The sequence below is a fragment of the Thamnophis sirtalis genome, unplaced genomic scaffold, assembly GCF_051295495.1.
Source record: "Thamnophis sirtalis isolate CommonGarterSnake01/CBP01778 unplaced genomic scaffold, rThaSir2_p1.2 scaffold_12, whole genome shotgun sequence".
Lineage (NCBI taxonomy): Eukaryota > Metazoa > Chordata > Lepidosauria > Squamata > Natricidae > Thamnophis > Thamnophis sirtalis.
Genome location: NW_028261392.1, coordinates 39,087,877 through 39,110,708, shown reverse-complemented (window position 1 = coordinate 39,110,708; position 22,832 = coordinate 39,087,877). Strand labels below are relative to the sequence as shown.

The following is a 22,832-nucleotide window of genomic DNA, read 5'->3' as shown; positions in this document are numbered from 1 at the left end:
GTAAGAAGTGCTGTGTGATCAAATTTCAAATCAGGCTCGGGTTAAATCTTGATTCTCCCAGAAACAAGACTGCATTCAGGAGCCAGTTAACAGAGGAGCTTCGTAGTCTTTATTGCAGCTAGATAAGTTGGTTTAGTACATGTAAAAAAGAATATATATATATATATATATATATATATATATATATATATATATATATATATATATATATATATATATATATATATATATATATATATATATATATATATATATATATATATATATATATATATGAATAATTTGCTTTTAGAAACTGCTGTGGCTGCATATTCTTAATATACAATGTGTTTTCAGCAGTCTTCAGCATTCATGATTCAGTGGTTTGTCAGCTTGAGGAAGGACAATGCCATTCGCCATTTTTAGTAATGGGAGTAAAATGGCAGTCCATTTGTAAGTATAAGTTCTGACTTACATACAAATTTGAGCTAAAGATAGAATTGGAAGTGTTCTTGACCTGGGGACTGCCTGTAATTCTAATCTTGAGATTTGGATAGGGCTGCTCAGTGGTTTTGCCTAGCCTGAGCAGTGCCGGTTCTTGTTTCTCAAGGCCTTATCCTAAATTTGAGCACATACTTTGAAAAGCGGCTTGAACTGAAGTTATGATTAACTCACACAATTAATTACTCATTTTTTGTTGATTTTTTTTTCTCTACAGCGTTCTGGTGTTAAGAATCAAGAAGCATAATTTGTATCCCGGTGCTTAATATATGATAGAAGGTATCTCACAATTTCTGCCTGAAGCAACGACAAACGGCTGAACTGCAATCATTTCAGTTTTGTTCCTAAAGTTTCTTCTCTGTAGACTATTTGTCATTCCATTGTGTGAATTGTATGCCTGGAAGTTTCAAAATATTAAATTACATTTGTCAAATAGCCATCAGGATTACAACTGTAATAAACACAATTGTTATTGCAGTTGTTCTAAATTATGTTTTTCTAGTCATTTTATATTTTCACCCAACTGCTGTTAGATATTCATATGCTACATTTAATTTTATACGTAAGATTCACCAACCAGGTGCATTTAGGGGATTTCCTACTTTCTCCAGGTATGCAGTTACCCAGAAGTGCTATTATTTGTAAAATAAAAAAAATGCTTACTATGACTCACCTAGATGATATACAATTTGCTTTGGAAGCTTAGCAAATACTTTTTGGCTCTGGAAATGCAAACATTATTTAGTTAAATGACTTTAAACTAGTACAATTTGATGGTGTATATTTTTAATGATTTGTTCTTTTTATCAGTTCAGAACAGAGAAAAGCATTCTAACAGAAGAATACATATTTTTTCTTAAAGAATGTATTATATTCTAATCAACTGTGTCTTTGTAATTATAACTTTCTGCTGTAATTTTGAACTGGAATAATCAGTCAATTCATGTGTACCTCAACTGCTTGGCTCTTACTTTATTGATATTCAAAAGAGATTAAAGTGAAAGTTTACTGGTCTTCTCCATCTGCTTTTGGGATTCCTCTTCATTGGCATGGGATACATATTTCAGTAATTAAGCACATGCTTTTCATCTGGAATGCTGACAAAAATCTCATCACTATTCCAGAATAAATCTCAGCTGGGTAGATGCAATACTTCCAGGCTAAATTCATCTATTTGATGACCTGTTCCTAACCAACATCATTGGTACTCTATATGGTATATTTGTGGAAGATCAATAAACCCTTGGTCTATTTCTCAAAAAGAATGAGTTAATGTAAACCCTACTTCTAATTGATATCTTCATAGGGGAAAAAAAGCAAAGGTTTATTTTCTCTTCTCCCCACCCCAGTGATTCTCCAATCTACATTAGTATAATGAAAGATCCAATGATATTCAGGAAAGTAGTGATATTAAAATATTTTAGTGATGTGTTTAAAGTGAAATTCATGAATACCAAAAAAATCCTCCATACCTGGATACCACCGAATTTTAGGAATCTTGTCTCTAGTGAATATGTTCTGGGGTATTTGCCTTTTGATTAGAATATTTCAGTCTCATTTCACATAATGAAATACGAATGCATTTTATTTTCTTCTAGTTGCAATCCCACAATGGCTCATTAGCTAGCTGGAATTTTTTTCCCTGTTTCTTGCTAATATAAAAGTGCTTTGTCTTGCAATGAGTTCCTTCATTCTAAGAATATTGGACTGCTTTATACCTCCCCTGCTTTATTGACTTTGGGAAGCTTCAATATTTTTGAAAATCAACAATGAACTTTGGATCCTCCTTCATTTTGTTGTTTAGAACTGAATAATTATGTCCAAGCTTTCTTTTATTATTAGTTGGGTCCAATGGTCAGGTTTTTAAAAGCATGTTCTCTGCATTCTCATAGAACTGTGATGATGAACCTATGGCATATGTGGCACAGGTGGCATGCGGAGCCCTCTCTGCAGGCATGCAAGCCCTCGCCCAGCTCAGCTACACCGCACATGTGCACACATCTCAAATGTATATAAGATGCTTCAGTCAGTCTGTGCTGTGCTATGTTACAATAAGGCCAATTTGACTGTAGGCTTCCAAGTCAGAACTAGGAAGTTAACAATTGGTGCTGTTACTACTTTTAGTCTCTTAGGAAATTTATTACAGAAAGGTGTGTGTGTGTGTGTGTGTGCATGTGTGTGTGTGTATACATACATACATACATACATACATACATACATACATATACATACATATACATATACATATAGTTACAATGTTATTTCGCATTCAGGAGTCTGACAGACCAGGGATAAAAACATATACATATACATATACATACATACAGGGAGGGAGGGCGGGCTTATAGCTAGTACAGTCTGTTCAATATTTTCATATTGATTCATAGAAAATGATAACACATTCTTTTCTATAGAAAAAAGTAGAGCATTTGTTTTTCTCTGTGGTTAAATTATCAGAGACATTAATGCATGTCTCTAGACATTATACAATCATGCTGTTTCATTAACCTGTTAATGTCATTACATATGTTACTATAGATCAGAAAGTCTTCATCTCCTCAAAACTATACTGGTTACTTTAAAACCTGTCATGATTAAGAAGTTAGACCCCTATTATTTCAGCATGAAGCAAGTGCACAGAAATGGCTGGTCAATTAGGGTTAATTCTGGATGTGCTGCTACATATTTCTTTATGCAGTTCTGTTTGGGAAAGACTATTATTCTCATATATAAGGATTACCCAGCTATAAGCCTATTTTGAGAGTTTGCAGATCATAAAGACTAATAGATAGACTTTGGCTTATGGCTTTGCTAGTAGCTTTTCTTCGATTGCTGCTGCTGCTGGTAAAGCTTTTCCAGATATCTTTCTAATCCAAAATTTACAATTTAGTAATTTTTGGGCTGTCCTCTGATACCACTAGATGAGATATCTAGGGCTCGTTGCCTTAGAAGAGTGAGGAAAATCCTCAGTGATGACTCATACCCTGGATGGCACTTCTTTATCCTCCTACCATCGGGAAGGAGATATAGAAGCATAGCCAGCCGCACAAACAGGCTGAAGAACAGTTTTTATCCCTGGTCTGTCAGACTCCTGAATGCGAAATAACATTGGAGCTGTGTAGTACGCTGACTTGCAGGGCCGGCGCAATGTGTAACATGTTCACACTGGTGCAATAGGATTGGGTGTTTGTTAATATGATTTATTGGGTTAAGGATTTTCTGTCTTCACTGTGAGTTGTATTGTGTTGTGGGGGGTGCACTGAGGGAGATCAACCAATCTCATTGTACATATGTTGTGCACTGACAAATAAATTATTATTATTATTTGCACACCTCAGAAAGAGAAGTTAGGCCCTCACAGATATGCCTCTTAAAGATGTTACACTCTGCTGTTTGGCTATTAATGTGGCAGAGAGCCAGTTTGGGGTAGTGGTTAAAATGTTAAAAGATGGAAACCAGGATATCGTGTGTTACTTTGGATATAGAAAACAGCTGGGTGACCTTATTTGTATTGTATCAAAATAGCTCATTATGTCTGGTGATTTTTCCATGGTTTCTCCATAGCATACATAAAAGTTTATCAAGTTGCTAGTTGTTCCTCATTACCACTTGTTCAGAAGGTAGATGTATGCATTTTTATCATTTTAGGAAATAGCTAAATATTTTCTCTCTCTAAGGTTTTTTTAAAAAAAATTCTTGTGGTGTCCTAAAGGAGAAAATGACACTCAGTGTTATATCATATAAAGCAGCCCAACAAATATGATTTATGAAAACTGAATGTTAATAGGCAACTTTAAACAAGACTTATTAACCCCTGGGTTTAATCTTAGTGTTAGGATAAATAAATCTGAAATTAGTTTCTAATTTATCAAATTTGTTTATCAATAAATTATTTGAACCTGGTTTTAAAAAAATATTTTTTAAAGAATGAAAAGTATACATTTTTGTTCTTATGAAAATTCATATACATTTTTGTTGGCTTTTTTTTTTTCCAAAATACATGCATTGGAGAATATTTTTTTAAATAAACTGATGTCTTTCTGTTTGCTATTTCCATCATGTATGTGTATGGGGTTTTCTTGTATAGGTAGAAAAATTAGAAATCCTATTTTGTAATCTTAGACATTCTAAGATAGAATCGATATTTTTAGGTCAGTCAGTTTTATCAGTTGGATTTACTAAAGTTCTATATTTTCAGGAAGAAATCTTAACCACATCCATGATCTAATGATTACTTATAGTCTTTTTATACATGTAAGGGCTTCTTATTCATTTTTTGAGGAAAAAGTTTTATAATTACTACAACAATATAATTGAAAAAGTATGCGGGAGATCCATAACTACATGTGGAATGGATTGTCAGAAAAGAAGTACTGAGAAGCAGATTGGTTCCATAGATTATAATAGTTATACTTCATTTGAAGTTTATTAAAATATTTGCTTAGTGAATGTTTACATCTAATAAGAAAACAGATGATTAATATTCAATAACAAAATTCACAGAGGTTAAATTTATAGAACGCATTTATCAAGCAAATTAATTTCAGCCTCATTTGCCAGTAATACAAAGTCACTTTAAAATCTTAAATTATTCCTCTTACTAGAAGACTATGTAATTTCTTGGCCTTTTTTCTTCATCACTTTTGACAGCAGCCAGTTTTAGTAAAGAAATATTAATATACATAAAAGTCAGTCTAAAACATAGCAATAGCTTTCACTTAATCATAGATTTTGTCCATAGATAGCACTGGAGGAAAGAAACTCTCATGTTCTAAAGATGGAATGTAAAACTACATGGAATATTGGCCTGCAAAATATTAAATGCAGACTTTTTAAATGGCATAATATTATAGTTCCTGAATACACTTGGGAAGTTTGCAGAAATTTGAATAATCTGAATCAGACAATTTTTGGAGAAATATGGTTAGTAATGTAGGTTTTTGACTGGCATCATATGTGCCTTGCTAGGAAACAAAATCTGCTCATGCTGGTAGTTTTACACATGCAAACACACATACATACACACACAGACAACATTCAGATATGTGTTGTGATTCTTATTATTAGGAAAACTCTTCATAAAGTCCAATGGGATGTAAATCTCCTTTACTATATAGCAGCAATGGCGAATCTTTTTGGGCTCCCGTGCCAAAAGCATTGGGAACACAAGGGGGTCATACGCGGGCGTGCCATATGCCCGCGTATGACCCCCTTGTGTGTGACCCCCCTTGTGTGTGACCCCCCTTGTGTGTGACCCCCCTTGTGTGTGACCCCCCTTGTGTGTGACCCCCCTTGTGTGTGACCCCCCCTTGTGTGTGACCCCCCCCTTGTGCATGTGCACATGCACATGCACAACCTGCACATGCGTGCGCGACCCCTTCTTTTGGCCCATGATGGATCCATGATTGATTTTTTTGCCCTCCCCAGGCTCCAGAGGCTTTCAAGGGCTCTGGGGTGGGCGAAAACAACCTACCCCGCCCTCCTGAGGCTCTTTGCTGTCTCCTGGACTGCACTGGGGGCGACTGAACAGCCTGTTCTTGGAAATGGAGGCTGTGGCTGATGGGCTTGTCCCTGGACTCTTGCTCCACCTGCCTGGGTGATGGAATGAGGAATATAATGGTGGTTTTGGAGGGACCCAGCACCTTCTATTTACATCCACAACGGCTGCGCCTGCTGCACCATGCCACCTTTGGAGGCAACTTCTCTTGGTGGGGTGGCCGAACTGGCCCCAAGCCTCACGATCACCCCGCTCAGCACACAGACTTTGTCTCTATTGTGGCCTGCAAAGGCCCGTGCTTTGGCCAGCCGATGCCCTGAGAGACTCATTTCCTGGCTCCATGTTCCCAACCTGTGTTATGGGGCAACCCCTGGGCATTATGCTCTGCCCCTTATAATGCTGTTGCCACCGTTGCCTCTCCTGGGCGTGTTGCCTATGTCCATGCTGCTGCTGCCTCAAGTCCCAGTAGTCTTTCCACCTGTTCCATCTGATGCACCAGAAGCATCTGCAATCAGTGACTGGCCTGCCCACCTCCCCCATGGTGGCTTCTCCTTCTTTTGGTTGCTATAGCATCTCAGCCAGAAGCAGCACTGTTGACAGTTGCTGGGGGGCGAGGGCAATGGCAAGGACGGGCAAGGGCTTCCCTCCTTCCCCGAGTGGGCTACTTGCATGGCTCCAGCCTGCAGCTCTGAGGATTCGTGGTCTGGAGCACTTACACTTCCAGCTGGGATATATTCTGCCAGGCCCTTGGCAGCATGTTTATGCGGGTAGCTTGCCCCCCTGCCAGCAGCTCCTCTGCCAGTATCCTGACTGGAAGCAGCAGCACAACAGTTGCAGGGGCAAAGGGGTGGCAGTGGCGAGAAAGGGCAACTGCCGCCCCTTCGTCCCTTCCCCAACAGTGGCTGTTGCTGGAGCTGTGCAGAAGTATGCTTGGGTGGCAGGGGGGAGGAGGGAATCCCAGGCCCACCCGTCTTCGCCACCACCACCCCTTCACCCCTGGTACTGGGATGCCGCCAAGGGCCTGGCAGAATATATCCCGGCTGAAAGCAGCAGCGCAACAGCCACCGTTACTGGGGAGAAGGGGTGGTGATGGTGAGGATGGGCAGGCCCAGGCTTCACTCCCCCTGCCTGAACAGGCTTCTTGCACAGCTCCAGCCCGCGGCTCTTATGAGGATCCATGGTCCGGAGTGCTTCCACTTCCAGACAGGATATATTCTGCCAGGCCTCAGCAGTGTCTTTATTTGGTTAGCTTGCCTCCCCGCCAGCAGCTCCTCTGCCAGCATCCTGGCTGGAAGCGGAAGCACAACAGCCGCTGTTGGGGATTGGATGAAGGGGTGGTGGTCTCTGTTCTCACACCGCCACCCCCTTCACCCCTGGTAATGGCGACTGTTGTGCTGCTGCTTCCAGCTGGGGTGCTGGAGAAGCTGCTGGCAGGGAGGCGAGCTACCCTCATAAAGATGCCACGAGGGCCTGGCTCACTGACGTGGGAGAAGCTGTGGTGGCTCCTGGTTGCTCCTGCCCTTCCCCCTGTGGCTGCAGCTGCTGCTCTTCTGGGCGCCCGAGTCAGCCAGGCACTCCAGACCATGGATCATCATCAGAGCCGCAGGCTGGAGCTGTGCAAGTAGCCCGCTCAGGTCGGGAGGGAGGAAAGCCCGTCCTTGCCATTGCTGCCCCCTCGCCCCTAGCGGCTGTCACATTGCTGCTTCTGGCTGGTGTGGGAGTGGCTTCAGGGGCCAGCCAGCCTCTTCTGCCATTCCCCTTGTGGCTGCTGTTGGCACTGCTTTTCTAGGGTGCCTGGGCCAGCCAGGTACTTTGGACCACAGATGAGCCATGGGCTGGAGGGTTGGGGCCATGCAGGAAGCCCGCTCAGGCGGGGAGGAAGGGAAGCCCCAACCACAGCTCTACTCTGCTAAGAAGTGATGGCCGGGAACCTCTCTCCATGTCTTTTGGCATGTGCAGCCATTGCTCTTCCTGTTGCTGGTTTTTGCGTGTGCATGCACACCAGGAACCAGATCACCAAATGGACAATGTGCATGTGCACCCTACAAACAAAAAGATCATTTTCCTGGCATGCCCATGTGCACCGGGTGGTTCCACTTCTGCTTTCTGGCACACCAATGTGTGTGAAGACCAGTTGGTTGCTGCACCCAAACCCAGAAGAGCAACTGGTGATGCCTCCAGGGGAAATGACTGCATGGCACTTCTGGCACATGTGCCATAGGTTTGCCATCACTGCTATATAGAATCAGACATATAGAAATACAATTCAAAAATCTAATTTAAAAAATTATTACTCAGGAAAGTCACATTATCAGTGGCAACTTGAGCCATAAATGGGACCACATCTAACAGAGTTTGTTTACCAATAAACCATAAACAGATACTCTGGTAGAATGGATTCACTCTCAAATGTATCAGTGATGTTGTAGATTTGGGAACACACAGCAATGGAAAGAGAAGAAAGTGAAGCATGATGCTTTATGGAGATTTATCTAACTATGCATTCTTAAACCATCTGCCATCTATTCAAACCCTACATTTTTATCTGTGGACTTTCTCTCTAATACTTTATCGTTAGGATAAGATTCAACAAGGTGCTCTTGTCAAGTGAAGAATAGAAAAATGGCACTCTTTTATATGCTATAAAAGTGATAGGTGAGAAATGTACATTCAGATTTGCATGTGTGATTGCAATCTAACAATGCCGTCCAGACAGGAAGCATGACTAATTTATTGTACAGTTAAAATAACAGAGTCGCTTGCAAGTCTGAAAGTCGGTTTCCTCCTCATCACATTTACTGCTCAAGAAATTCGGGAGAGTCCCTCTTGATATATTTGCCATGTTCACATTCCTTTGGCAAGCTAAGTTGTCTTTTATATGAACATTCCCCTGGCTGTGACTCTGTCTCCCAAGGTCCTTCCGACATACCATTATGTTTTCTGTCTTCTTTTCATTTTATTGAATCTATCAGTTGTGTAGAAGAAACAACTTCTGATTGAAAAAATGCAATTGAACTGAAGGAGAGGCATGGCAGTGAGATCTTTCAAACTTTATAAGAAGACTACCTTGTTTGTTTATGGTAGCAAAAAAATCAGATTGAGTAGTATATTTTCAAACTAATAAATGTTATTAAAAGACTTAAGTTTTTGTGAGTTACAGCTCACAAGTAAATAAAATATGTTAGCCAGAAGAGGTGCTGTAGAGTCCTAGTTTCAAGGGTGTAATTCAAGGTTATTAACAAAATGTTTGAGATGCTATAAATCTGAGGTTATTGGAAGGCAGGATCACATGCATTTTTGAGGTGTAAATAGAAAATATCATTGCAAAGAACCTTTTGCTAAGTTTCCTATATAGTTGTTTTTAGTTGATATCACTCAGAGATTCATATCTATAATGGTGAAGCATTGTTAAGTAAAATAAACAGAAGAATTTTGGAGTACAGTAAGTATAAACTTTCCTAAAACCTTTATGTTTTATTTAACTTTATGTAATCCCAGCAGCCATACATTGGTGCTTTCTTCTATGTATGCTGGAATAAGAAAACTTGAAATGATTGTGTGAATTTAAATGCAGTTACCTTTTGCAGGTCTTGGGATGTTTTGATGTAGATTTTGAAGAAAATGTTGTCATGCTACAATTGTGTACTTGTGAAAATATGTAAAAGACAATAATACTATTTTTAATAATTAATAATTATAATAATCAATATTTTAATTATTAATCTTATAATAATATTTTTTCCTGTTCCAAGAGGGTGGCGTGTGTAGATCCTGCAGCTTTTTGCTCCTGGTGTCACAGTGGAGTATGTAGGCAAAAACTAGTTTATACCCATGGGGAGTTACTAAAGATTGGATTGATCAGATAGTTGACTTGAAATTACCAGCGACTTCCAGCAGTCTCATAATATACCAAATGACATAGTAAGACTGCTGGGCTCTCCATGGGCCTACATTGTTGGGTCTAGGAGGCAGCGAAGAGAGTGGAAGCAGAAGCAAGGATGCAGAGCTGGTTGGCTAGTTCAGTTATGGAAGCAGCTTCACAGACCAGCATTATCAAGCATTTTTCTAACCAACTCTTGATCCTTTGTCCACAAAACTGATGAACTAGATCTATGGATGGCAATGAAAAAGCTCATTCATGACTGCTGTGTGATGATCATCATAGAGACCTGGCTTCATCCACTTGTACCAGATGCATCAGTGGAGCTAACTAACCACACCACACACTGCTTCAACAAAAACAGCAACTCTAGTAAAATCAAAGGTGGAGGACTTTGTATTTACACACATAATGGCTGGTGTACTAACAGTAGAGTTACTTACACACACTATTCTCCAGATGTACAATTCTTAACTGTCACTTATCGGCCATTTTATGTACTTAGATAGATTTCTGTTATAGTTATCACCACTGTCTATATTCCACCTGATGCAAATGTTAGCACACCGCTCTCTAAGTTACATGACACCATTGAGAGGCAGCAGCAAACTTACCCTAAGGGTGTTTTTGTCGTGGCTGGGGATTTTAATCAAGCCTGTCTAAAGTTTGTTCTCCCTAAGTTTGTGCATTATGTGCAGTGTACCACCAGAGGTAAGAACACTCTAGATCATATGTACTCAAACTTAATACAGGCATATATAGCAATTCCCCTCTCTCATCTGGATATGTCTGACCACATCTCTCTGCTACTGTGCCCAAAGTATACCCCCTTAGGAAAAGGATATGGCTAGTCAGGAAAACTGTCAAAATCTGGCTGGCAGGAGCATTCTGCCAGTTGCAGGATTCTTTGAGACTACCGAGTGGAGAATATTTGAACATTTGGAGCTGCAAGAATTCACTGATACTGTACTCTCATACATTAAAACATGTACAGACAATGTAACAGTGAATAAGCACATCAAAGTTTACAGTAATCATAAACCCTGGATGTTAGCAGAGGTACAATCACTTCCGAGAGCCTGAAACTCCACCTTCAAGGCAGGAAACAAAGACGAATACAATGAGACCAGGCCAAACTTGAGAAGAGGCATTAAGGCAGCTAAACAGAAATAGAAACAAAAGGTAGAGAAGCATCTGGAAGATAATAACTCAAGACAGGTGTGGCAGGAGCTACAACACCCAACCAACTATAAGGGCAATACAAAAAATAGCCAATGCATATGCCCTGCAGGTGGAGGAGCTAAATAGCTTCTTTGCCCTCTTTGAGGCCAAAAGACAGGACTCTGTGGCTCTAGCCCAAAGGCCCTCTAACCTCCAGCCATTCACCCTGGATGAATATCAAGTGAGAGCTGTGCTGAAGGCTGTACATCCCAACAAAGCTGATGGGGTGCCGGGGAAAGTGGTAAAAATCTGTGCTGAGGAATTAACAGGGGTCCTGACAAGGATTTTTAACATATCCCTGCAACAGGCTAGAGTCCCACCATGCTTGAAAGTAGCCACAATTATCCCAAAGAAAGCAGCCATAAACAGCCTGAATGACTATAGACCCATTGCACTGACATCTATAGTGATGAAGTGCTTTGAGAAACTGGTCCTACAACATCTCAGGTCCTGTCTTTCATCAAATTTTGATCAACACCAGTTTGTTTATAGAAGCAACAGGTCGACATGGGATGCCTTCACCACTGCTCTACATATTGCACTGAGCCACCTTGAGAAATCTGGGAATTATGTCAGAATGCTTTTATAGACTATAGCTCAGCTTTTAACACCATCTTACCAGGCATTCTCATTGAAAAGCTGACTGATCTGAATTTCCTTCCACTCATTTGTGAATGGATCAAAGACTTCCTAATGGATCATCCACAAACAGTAAAGTCCTTTACATCTTCCACGCTGAAGCTCAGCACAGACTCCCCTCAGGACTGTGTGCTCAGCCCCTACCTGCACTTGCTGTATACATATGACTGCATATCCTCTGATCCATCCAACATCATAATAAATATTACAGATGACACCACAGTGCTGGGTCTCATAGGGAATGAATCAGTATACAGGGAAGAAGTCCAGAAGATATCCACATGGTGCTCAAAAAACAGCTTACATCTAAATACTAGTAAGACAAAGGAGATGATGCTAGATTTCCAGAAGCACAGAGAAGAACCTGAGCCAGTGTATATCGAGGGGGGCTGTGTGGAGAGGATTTCTTCTTTTAAATTCTTAGGAGTGCTTATTAGTGAAGATCTCACCTGGAAAAACAACATGCCCCTTCATTTCCTTAGAGTCCTGTGAAAAAATCAGGTGGAACAATGGATGACCTCTTTCTATCAGTCCACCATAGAAAGTGTCCTCACATACTGCATTACAGTACACTAGTTTAACTGCTGCATAAGGAAGGCACTACAGAGAGTGATCAATTCAGCACAAGTAACCATTGGTTGCCCTCTAACATCACTGGATGACCTTGCCAGGGCTCACTGCTTTAGCAGAGTGAGGAAGATACTCAGAAATGATTAACATTCTGGTCAGTGTCTCTTCGCACTTCTACCATTGGCAGAAGACATCAAAACATAGCCAGATGAACAATTAGATTTAAAATAGTTTCTATCCTTGGTCTGTCAGACTCTTAAACACAACCACAATCACTCCACACACATACATGGAAATGTATGGCTAGTTTTTTCTGTTTCTTTCTTTTTCTTTTTTCTTCCCCCTAATTACTGGCATTGGGATTATTCATTATACTATTTATGTTGTTTGTATTTGTTGTCATGGATTGCACCAGCGAGGCTAAAACCAATTTTGTTGTATTTATTTTGTACAATGACAATAAAGGCTATACTATACTATACTATACTATCAGGAAAAATGCTTCTCAAAATATGTATGTTTGTTTGCATGTGAATATACATTAAAATCTTCACAGTTTTCTATGAAAACTTCTTTTTAAAAATCACAGATTTTTAACCTGAGAAAATAAGAAACAAAAAGACTTTGGAACGGACCAGTGAAATTTATTATCAAAATTGCACAGCTTTCATGAAACAAACACAGCTGGACATTTGTACTATAGCTGTCACTCAAACTTAGTAAACAGTTTCCTGTAAAGCTCAAAGACCCTATTTTTAAGAGCTCATAATCTAGCTAACCTTTCCATTTTATTCTAGATTTTGTTAAAAGAGATTCAAGACTGTAAGGCTTGATAAAGATCAGAATTACATAAAATGCAATATAAATTTTGCATTAGCAAGGATAAAGCTTTTCTCTGAACTTGTACAAGTACTTCTCAACTTACAACAGTTCATTTAGTGACCATTCAAAGTTACAACAGCACTGAAAAAAATGTGATTTATGACCATTTTTCACACTTACGACTTTTACAGCATCACCATAGTCACCTGATCAAAATGTGAACAATTGGCAACGACATGTATTTATGATGGTTACAGTGTCCTGGAGTTCTGTGATCATCTCTGGCAACCTTCTGACAAGTAAAGTCACTGGGGAAGCCAGATCCACTTAACAACCATGTTACAAGCTTAACAGTTGCAATGATTCACTTAACAAGTGACACTGTGGCAAGAAAGGTATAAAATGGGGCAAAACTCACTTAACAATTGCTTTGCTTAGCAACAAAAATCTAAGTTGAGGGCTACCTGTACTTTTTGCTGTGAAGTTGTCAAGATTTTTGTGGACGAGCTGTGGTCAGCTGTACTGTTAAGTAAAAGAGGGAAGTAAATGTTGATGCATCTAGGATGAAGTGGGAGCAGCCGTTCCCAGGTATTTCTCCAGACCTGCCTGACTGTTCTCCTATTAGAGGAAAATGTCACAAACAAATCAGCTCTGCATGCTTATGCTCAGTTTGACCACCCTCCCCCTTAAAAGTGACTTGAGTTTGATGTAAATGGGTGGCAGACATATAATAAAGCCTTAAGTGGAATCATTTTTGTAAATAACCATAGAATTAGTCTATGGAGATTCTCAATCATCCAGGTCATGGTTGTCGCAAAGGTGCTTTTTCTAAAAGACAACTGAACTTCCTTCATTTTGTCTTTTGAAAACATTTTGCTTCTCAGTTCTGAAGAACTGAAGTCTAGTTGCCTTTTGGGAAAAAAAACCCACCTTTGGAACAATTATGTAATTTGTCTCTGGGTATTTTTTTTTAATGTCTTATCATGGCAACAGTTTACAAAGAGCAAACATCAAATTAGCAGAACAGCAGATTCTTCCTCAGTGATGGTGGAAGTGGTACACTTGAATTCTTGGGCTTATGAAGTGATTCCTAGAATTGAACTATTGATAGCAATAAACAGCTCTGTCTAAAGAGAACTACTTTCCTTAGTTACTCCTGCAACAAAAACAAAATATGTCTTTATGACGTTTACCAGGCAGCCCCATCTGAAGACAGAAAGTGTTTTTGCATAGATTTCCTTGAATCGCCTTTGAAAAAAAACTTTGAATCACACCACACTTTTCTTCAGAATGCTAAGCTGTAGAATATTATCACATGAATCTGAAGCCGTCAAAAGAAAGGGGGAAATGAAAGCATTTCAGGTTTAACAGTCTGCAAGGAGAAAAAAATAGAAAGTCTGCAAGTCTGCAAGTTAAGAAGTTAGGTTCTGGCACGCCTTTTCAAACATCTGTCAAGTGAAGACTCTAAAACATTGGGGGAAACAGTGAGGCTTTTAACATGTGTTAGAATGTAAACTTCCCTACATTTAAATATTTGTTAGTTAATGCTTTAATCCAGTTTGTACTTCCCCCCCGCTTTTTTTTTGCTAAAAATTAGTTCCATTTAAAAAAAATATTCTTATTCATGTAGACAGAAAAAGCAGCAATTTTCTTTTTGAAAAACAAACCCTGAAAGCATTGTCAACTTTTCATATTTGTACTTGTACTAGTAGAAAATCATTTTGTAATGTTTAAGAAATAGCTGAATTTGACTCTTCCTTACAAGCTTGCAAAATAACAATGTAAGGGACATATTTCTACTTTTACACTTATATCAGACAGCCAGTGGTGGGTTCCGGATCCTGTTGCAACCGGTACAGTTGAAACGGGACCCAGCGTCCTCCACAAGAACGTGCACAGCGTGCACATGCGTCTTACCATCCAGCAATGCCTCCGTGAGCCTCTGTGACTCTCCAGCTGCTCGGCAGAGCATTGCACAAGTGCTGTATGTGATGTGCACGTGCGCGTAAGCACTGAACACTTTAAAGACAGGTAAGGAGCGCGGGCAGGCGGGTGGGCCTTCCAGAGCACCGTACCAGAACAGTACCCAGTGCTCCAGGCAGGCTTCTGTACGGCCGTACCGGGGAGTATCACCTGCAACCCACCATTGTAGACAGCCCATGCCCCACTGGGTCATACTTTCAGAGATAGTTTCTTACCTAAACAGAGAAACAGACAAAACCCTGGGCAAAAAAACCTCCAGTGGAATATCAATGACTTCTAAATTCCTACTGACTTTCCCATTGACATTGCTTGTAGGAAGCTGTCAGGCAGTGGTGAAATTCAGCTGGTTATATCCGGTTTGGGTACTGGTGGCAGGAACTCCACCCACCCATCCAGATGTCATCCCGTCCTGTTTTTGACATTCTGCGTGGAAGTGGCACATGCAACCGAAGCAATCCGGTAGCGAAGGTAAGTTGATTTCACCCCTGCTGTCAAGGTATGTCAGAAATCAGTTTTCCACTGCCTTGGTTGAACTGTCTATCATTGTGCCGAGCAGAGGAGGGAAAATGGGAGTCTTGCACTATGAGAAAACAACTGCTAGTGGAGAAAATATCGTTTTTGATCAAGCCACTAAGCAGAGAGTTTTTACAAAGGAATAGGTAGGAAAAAAAATGTGCAGCAATATCTGTTATTGCAGACATTCTGTGATATAGGTAGTCCTCGATTTACAACAGTTCATTTAGTGACCATTCGAAATGACAATGGCACTGAAAAACTGACCTACACAAAATACATACATACAAAACACATACAGAAAACTGACCTTTTTCATACTTGCAACCATTGTAGTATCCACATGATCAAAGTTCAGATGCTCAAAAATCACATCTCTCATATTTATGACAGTTGCAATCTCCTGGGGTCATGTAACCACTTTTTTGTGACTTTCTGATAAGGAAAGGCCATATTCACTTAACAACTGTTACTAACTTTACAACTGCAGCGATTCATTTAACAGCCATGGCAAGGTCATAAAACAAGGCAAAATTCACATTCAACAGTCTCGCTTAGAACAGAAATTGTGGTCATAAGTTGAGAACTACTTGTGGTTTACAATATTTTGTACTGTTCATAATACAATTGTGAATTCATCGATAAACCAGTGACTATGGATAAGTATAAAATAAAGATCTTTTTCCTTTGCCTGTCTCTTCTTCTAAATTTCTATTATTAGTCTGTACTTTTCTTTTTTAAATATTTTTTCTGCAAGAGTGTTCTTTTAAAAATAAAGATTACATTAAAAATAAAAAATTTAAAACAACCTGTAGAAAATTTAACAATATATTTTATTCTTTTTAATAGTATAATAAATTTATTTTGAATAATAAATGCAAGTTCATTTTATACAACTCTTTTCCCATTAATCCACTATGATTACTTCTTGAAATTTTGCATTCATTTTTTCAAGCAATTTTTATTTGTTCTCTCTCCAAATTGTATTTCAATGTTTGTATATGCTACCTAATAAATGGTCTTGTTTTTGTATAAGTCTTACAGATTCTGTCATTTTTTCCAGGTCTTTTTTTAAAAAAATTAATCTTCTCAATTATTTGCAGATATGCAATATATTAATCCTGGTAGCAGATTCCTTCCTTTGTGAAACAATACTTATTGTGCCTTGAATCTGTTTCCTGAATCTGAAGATATCACTGGCATTTCATTAAAACTTCCTTACTGTATTATTGTCCATAGAGCAAAAAACATGGGATGATGATGCTAATGGTGAGATTGCTGGGTTTATCCTTGCTTCATAGTGTAACGGCTTATGCATCTGAAAAAAAAAAGTCTTTTCATGTAGAGTATTTGGAAGTATAAAAAAGTTGTGTGCTGTACACTACGCTGTACCCAGAGTGACAAGTTCTTTATTCACATTTTCATCATGGCTATGACAAAAATACAGTCTTGGGTTGAAAGCATAAAAGACCTAAAATGGACAACTAACATCAAAAACATCATCAAAAACGCACAGCAAAGAATGTTCTTTCTGTACCAACTCAGGAAGCTCAGAATGTCCAAGGAGCTGCTGATACAGTTCTACAGAGGAATTATTGAGTCTGTCATCTGCACCTCTATAACTGTCTGGTTTGGCTCTGCAACCCAACAAGACAGACACAGACTTCAGAGGATAATTAGAACTGCAGAAAAAACAATTACTACCAACCTGCCTTCCATTGAGGACCTGTATACTGCATGAGTCAAAAAGAAGGCTGGGAAAATAAATACATACCCTTCACATCCTGGACATAAACTGTTTCAACTCCTATCCTCAAAACGATGGTATAGAGCACTGCACACCACAACAACTAGATACAAGAACAGTTTTTCCCAAATGGCATCACTCTGCTAAACAAATAAGTCCCTCAACACCAGTGGTGAGATTCAAATAATTTAACAACCAGTTCTCTGCCCTAAGGATTTCTTCCAACAACCAGTTCACCAAACTGCTCAGAAAGTAAACAGCCGGTTTTCCCAAAGTGGTGCAAACTGGCTGAATCCTACCACTGCTCAACACAGTCAAACTATTTACTAAGTTTACACTATTATTAATCTCATTCCTATCACCCATCTCTTCCCACCTATGACTGTATACTGTAACTTTGTGCTTGTATCTTTACAATATATATTGATTGTTTCCTAGTATGATTTCATTGCTTATTTCTTCCTCAGTGACTATCATTAAGTGTTTGTTCTGACCCCCTCCTCCATCCCATATGAAAGCCGAGACAAGCGTAACTAACATCAAAAGCATCATCAAAAATGCACAACAAAGAATGTTCTTTCTGCACCAACTGAAGAACAACAACCGGTTCTCTGTCCTAATGATTTCTTCCAACAACCAGTTCACCAAACTGCTCAGAAAGTAAACAACCGGTTTTCCCAAAGTGGTGTAAACTGGCTGAATCCCACCACTGCTCAACACTGTCAAACCATTTACTAAGATTATACTCTTATTAATCTCATCATTCCTATCACCCATCTCCTCCCACCTATGACTGTATACTGTAACTATGTGCTTGTATCCTTACGATATATATTGATTGTTTCCTAGTATGATTTTATTGCTTATTTGTTCCTCAGTGACTATCATTAAGTGTTTGTTCTGACCACCTCCTCCGTCCCATACGAAAGGCAAGACAAGCGTAAAATGGAATGTCCTTTAATAACAAGACCAGAATTTCGGTGGCTGAAAGCCAAATAAACAAACAGATAAGGACTTTGGCAGCAAGTCCGACAAACTGTTGACTATTACCATCATTACCATCATTATCATCATTACCACCCGCCATTGCCCTTGGGGTATTATCTTGGATAGCGCCCGCGCAAGTCATCTCACTGAGGCATACTGGACTCTGGATGGGTGGGGGCACTTACAACGAGTGTGGAGGCCCCCGGACTTGTCGGTAGCATCTACAGTCTACTCCTTGGTTTGCTCCCTGGTACATCTGTCCAACGGAGGGAGCGATAGAAGATGGCAAAACTATAAGAGGGGATATAATGTTTCTAATGTACCCCCCCCCTCTTTCACGATTCACCACGGCCACTCCGGACTTTAGACTCTTTAGACTCTGGACCTTTTATTATACCTTTCCAAGAACGAGGTATACCATTTGCTTCCACCTGTATACCACCTGTATACCACTCTTGGTGCTCAGCTACCTCAAATCGAACACCAAGTTTGTTCTCGCTTGCACAGTGTGCAAATTTTTTTTTAGGAATGCGGTGTGACTGGTATGTTTGATTGATGACTGTACCCACTTTTTAAACCTCATTATTGTTGTATTTTTTGTGTTTTAACTAACCTATGTGGGGAATGCATGGATGAGTGGTTGTGTTCGTGTGAGAGGATGGCTGATTCGAAGGGCCTGTCGGGGAACACGGGGGTCAAACAGTACGCCCCTCAGACAGGGTCCGCAACTTGGGAGTCCTCCTGGACCCACAGCTGACTTTTGAACATCATTTGTCAGCTGTGACCAGGGGGGCATTTGCCCAGGTTCGCCTGGTGCACCAGTTGCGTCCCTACCTGAACCGGGAGGCTCTCTCGTGCCCTTGTGACCTCTAGACTGGATTACTGCAACGTGCTCTACATGGGGCTGCCCTTGAAGAGTATTCGGTGACTTCAGCTTGTCCAGAATGCAGCCGCGCGAGCGATCGTGGGTGCGCCTCGGTTCACCCACGTAACACCTATCCTCCGCGAGCTGCACTGGCTGCCTGTTGATCTCCGAGTACACTTCAAGGTGCTAGTCGTCACCTACAAAGCCCTTCATGGTATTGGACCTGGGTACTTGAGAGACCGCCTACTGCCAATTACCTCCGCTAGACCAATTAGATCCCACAGACTAGGCCTCCTCCGAATTCCATCAGCCGGCCAGTGTCGACTGGAGACTACCCGGAGGAGAGCCTTCTCTGTGGCTGCTCCGACCCTCTGGAACGAACTCCCCGTGGAGATTCGTACCCTCACCACCCTCCAGGCCTTCCGCATAGCCCTTAAAACCTGGCTGTTCCGACAGGCCTGGGGCTAAAGACTCGCTGCCCCACTTCGAATGGTATGATTGTTGTGCTTTTAACTATGTATGGTTTTTATGTTTTGTTATTCTGTTTGTATTCCTTTCCCTTTTGAGTTGTGAGCCGCCCTGAGTCCCTTCAGGGAAAAGGGCGGCATACAAATAAATTAAAATGAAATGAAAATGAAATGAAACCTTGGGAGCAATGCAAACAAACTCTGGCAGCAATCCAGCCTGCCAAGTTCATTTCTCTTTAGTCTAAGCACTGACTTCTGCAAGAAGGGCATGGCCCAGGTTCCACCACAAAACTGCGGTAGACTAAAGCGCGCTCGACGAAAGGGCGTACGTGACGTCATCACAGCGCGACGAAAACAGCACGCTGTGAGCGGTAAACTTAAAATTAATGCGTAAATCTAAACCTAACCCCCCCAAACCTAAACCTAAACCTAAACCTAAGCCTAACCCTTAACCTAACCCTAAACCTAACCCTATACCTAACCCTTAACCTAACACTAAACCTAACGCTAACCCTTAACCTAACCCTAACCCTAACCCTAACCCTAACTCTTACCTTTATGTGAATCGGCTTGCTTTAAAAGCGCTTTTTAAAGCGACCTTTTTTCTCCACGGTCGTATTTGTCGCGCTGCTGATGATGTCAGGTACGCGCTTTAATCGGGCGCGCTTTAGTGGACAGGTCACGCGTGGCACAAGCAGTCTCTTTTATAGTCTGGAGAGGAGCTTAATGACCATCAGCTGAGCATAATTACCTCCTGTAATTACTTAGTTGTTCTTGACGCCGAGTAGCCCTTTGATGGCATGCATCCCGGAACAACTCACTATTGGTTTCTAGATCACTCTCTCTTGTCTCCTCCTCACTGATCCAAGGCTCAGGCATCACCTGGTGGCCAACCAGTTTCTCTGCACCCTGCTCGGAGTCGGAACCCTGTCCAGGGTTCTCCACATCCTCCAGGGCCGACTCATAGGGCCTCTCACTGTCAGAGTCTGGTGGCTGCTCCAACGGCTCCTGCCAGGCCACAACACTATCCCTCACTGCAGGGCCCTTCCCCCAGGTCTGACACTCGGGATGTGACCTCGAGGGATTTTCTGCATGATAGGCTCGCACCAGGGCAGGGGCATGCACGGCCATCGCATCAGTCCAGGTTCCCCCGTCCAACCCCTCGTCCATCCAGTCTACCAAATACTGGAACCATCCCTGGAGCCATCTTGAGTCAAGGATCCGGGCCACTTCGTGCAGTGGCCACGTGTCCACCGCATGTGATGATGGCTGAGGGGAAGAGGGTCGGCGGAGAGGACAAGCCGATAGTTCAGGGATCAGGAGCGAGCGATGGAACACCGGGTGCACTCGCATCGAGCATGGGAGGGTCAGGCAATGGGCCATTGGGTTGATGACGGTTTCCATGAGGAATGGTCCAAGATACCGGTGGTCCAATTTCTTAGCCGGCCGGTGGGACAGAAGATGCCGTGTGGACAGCCACACGCGCTCTCCCACAGCCAACTCTGGCACCACACACCAAGATGTATCTGCCACCCTTTCGTAGTCCTCCTTCGCCTGATTCCGATAGTGGCGCACCACTTGGTGACCGCTTGGAGCTGAGAGAGGAAGTCCTGTGTTGCAGGGACCGGGGAGTCCACCAGGGTGAGAGGGAAAAAATGAGGGTGGTATCCGGCATTAGCCATGAAGGGCGTCATCCATGTGGAGGTATGCTGGGAGTTGTTAAACGCAAACTCTGCCATGGCCAGGTACTCCACCCAGTTGTTCTGTTGCTGATTCACGAAGCAGCGCAGGTACTGTTCTAGGATCCAATCACCTTCTCCGTATGCCCATCAGTTTCAGGATGGTGCGCCAAGGAAAAACACACCTGGACATCTAGAGCCTCCATCAGCCCTTTCCAAAATTGAGCCGTGAATTGCATCCAACTGTCCGAGATGACCCGATCTGGTAGGCAGTGCAAGTAGAACACATGCTGAATGAATATGCGGGCTGTGGCGCAGGCTGTCGGCAATCTCCGGCAGGGGATGAAATGTGCCATCTTGGTGAGCATGTCCACCACAACGAGGACCGTGGTAAACCCTGATGACAGAGGCAGCTCAGTCAAGAAATCCATGGACACGGCTCCCCAGGGTCTGTCCGGGGTCGGCAAGGGCTGCAATAAACCTGGAGGAGCTCCCGTCGCTGACTTGGCCTGTCGACACTGGATGCATGTCGTAACGTACTTCTGCACGTCGTCTCATAAGCGGGGCCACCAGAACGTACGGGAGACCAGGTGCAATGTCTTGAAAAGGCCAAAATGTCCTGCTTCTGGAGTGTCATGACACTGGGAGAGAACCAGTCCACAGAGGGGCCCTGCGGGCACATAGAACCGGTCCCAATACCTCAAAAGGTCCTCATCAAAGGTCCATGGGGAAGCCGGCCCTACTTCCGCCTTTCGTTGCTCCACCTACTCGTCGCCCCGCTGCGCATTCTGTATCAGAGACCGTACGTCCACGGGTTCATGAACTGCAGCAAAGGATTTGATGGGTAGAACAGTCCAGGGTGGAAGCGAGTCCGCAGGGTCAGAGTACTCCGGTTTCCTAGACAGGGCACCCGCCCTTTGATTTAACGCACTAGGGATGTACGTCACCTTAAAATTGAACTGGGCAAAGAACAGAGACCATCAGATCTGGCGTTGGTTCAGCTTACAGACCGTGGTGAAAAACTCCAAATTCCGATGGTCCGTCCGGACCTCGACCTGATTCCTGGCCCCCTCCAGATGAGGCCTCCAGGCCTCGAATGCCACCTTGATAGCCAACAACTCCTTCTCCCATATGGTGTAATTGCGCTAAGAAGGATTGAGTTTCCGAGAGTAGTAAGCGCAAGGGAAAAGAGTACCACCAGGGGCGTGAGCCTGCAGTAACATCGCACCCACTGCGATGTCATACACGTCCGTCTCCACGACAAATGGACGATGGGGATCAGGGTGCTTCAAGATCGGCTCCTTCGTAAAAGCCTGCTTCAGGGCCACGAACGCTCGTTGCTCCGTGGTACCCCAGCGAAACGACACTTTCTTTTGCAGGAGCCGAGTGAGGGGCACGGTCAAGAAAGCAAAGCTGGGGATGGAGGTCCAGTAGTAGTTGGCAAACCCGAGAAGTCTCTGCACATCCTTCATATCTTGAGGA

The 22,832-nt window shown here is 42.0% G+C and overlaps 1 protein-coding gene across 1 annotated transcript in view; it reads left to right on the top strand.

The window, feature by feature from the left end:
* CRLF2 (cytokine receptor like factor 2) overlaps positions 1-21,989 on the top strand; it is a 47,559-nt gene extending 25,570 nt beyond the window's left edge. Inside the window, exons 11-12 of the mRNA XM_087726770.1 lie at positions 11,149-11,319; positions 21,669-21,989. Coding sequence (XP_087582896.1) covers positions 11,149-11,319; positions 21,669-21,989 — 492 coding nt within the window. The remainder of the gene's footprint in view (positions 1-11,148; positions 11,320-21,668) is intronic.
* The last annotated feature ends 843 nt before the right edge of the window (positions 21,990-22,832 follow it).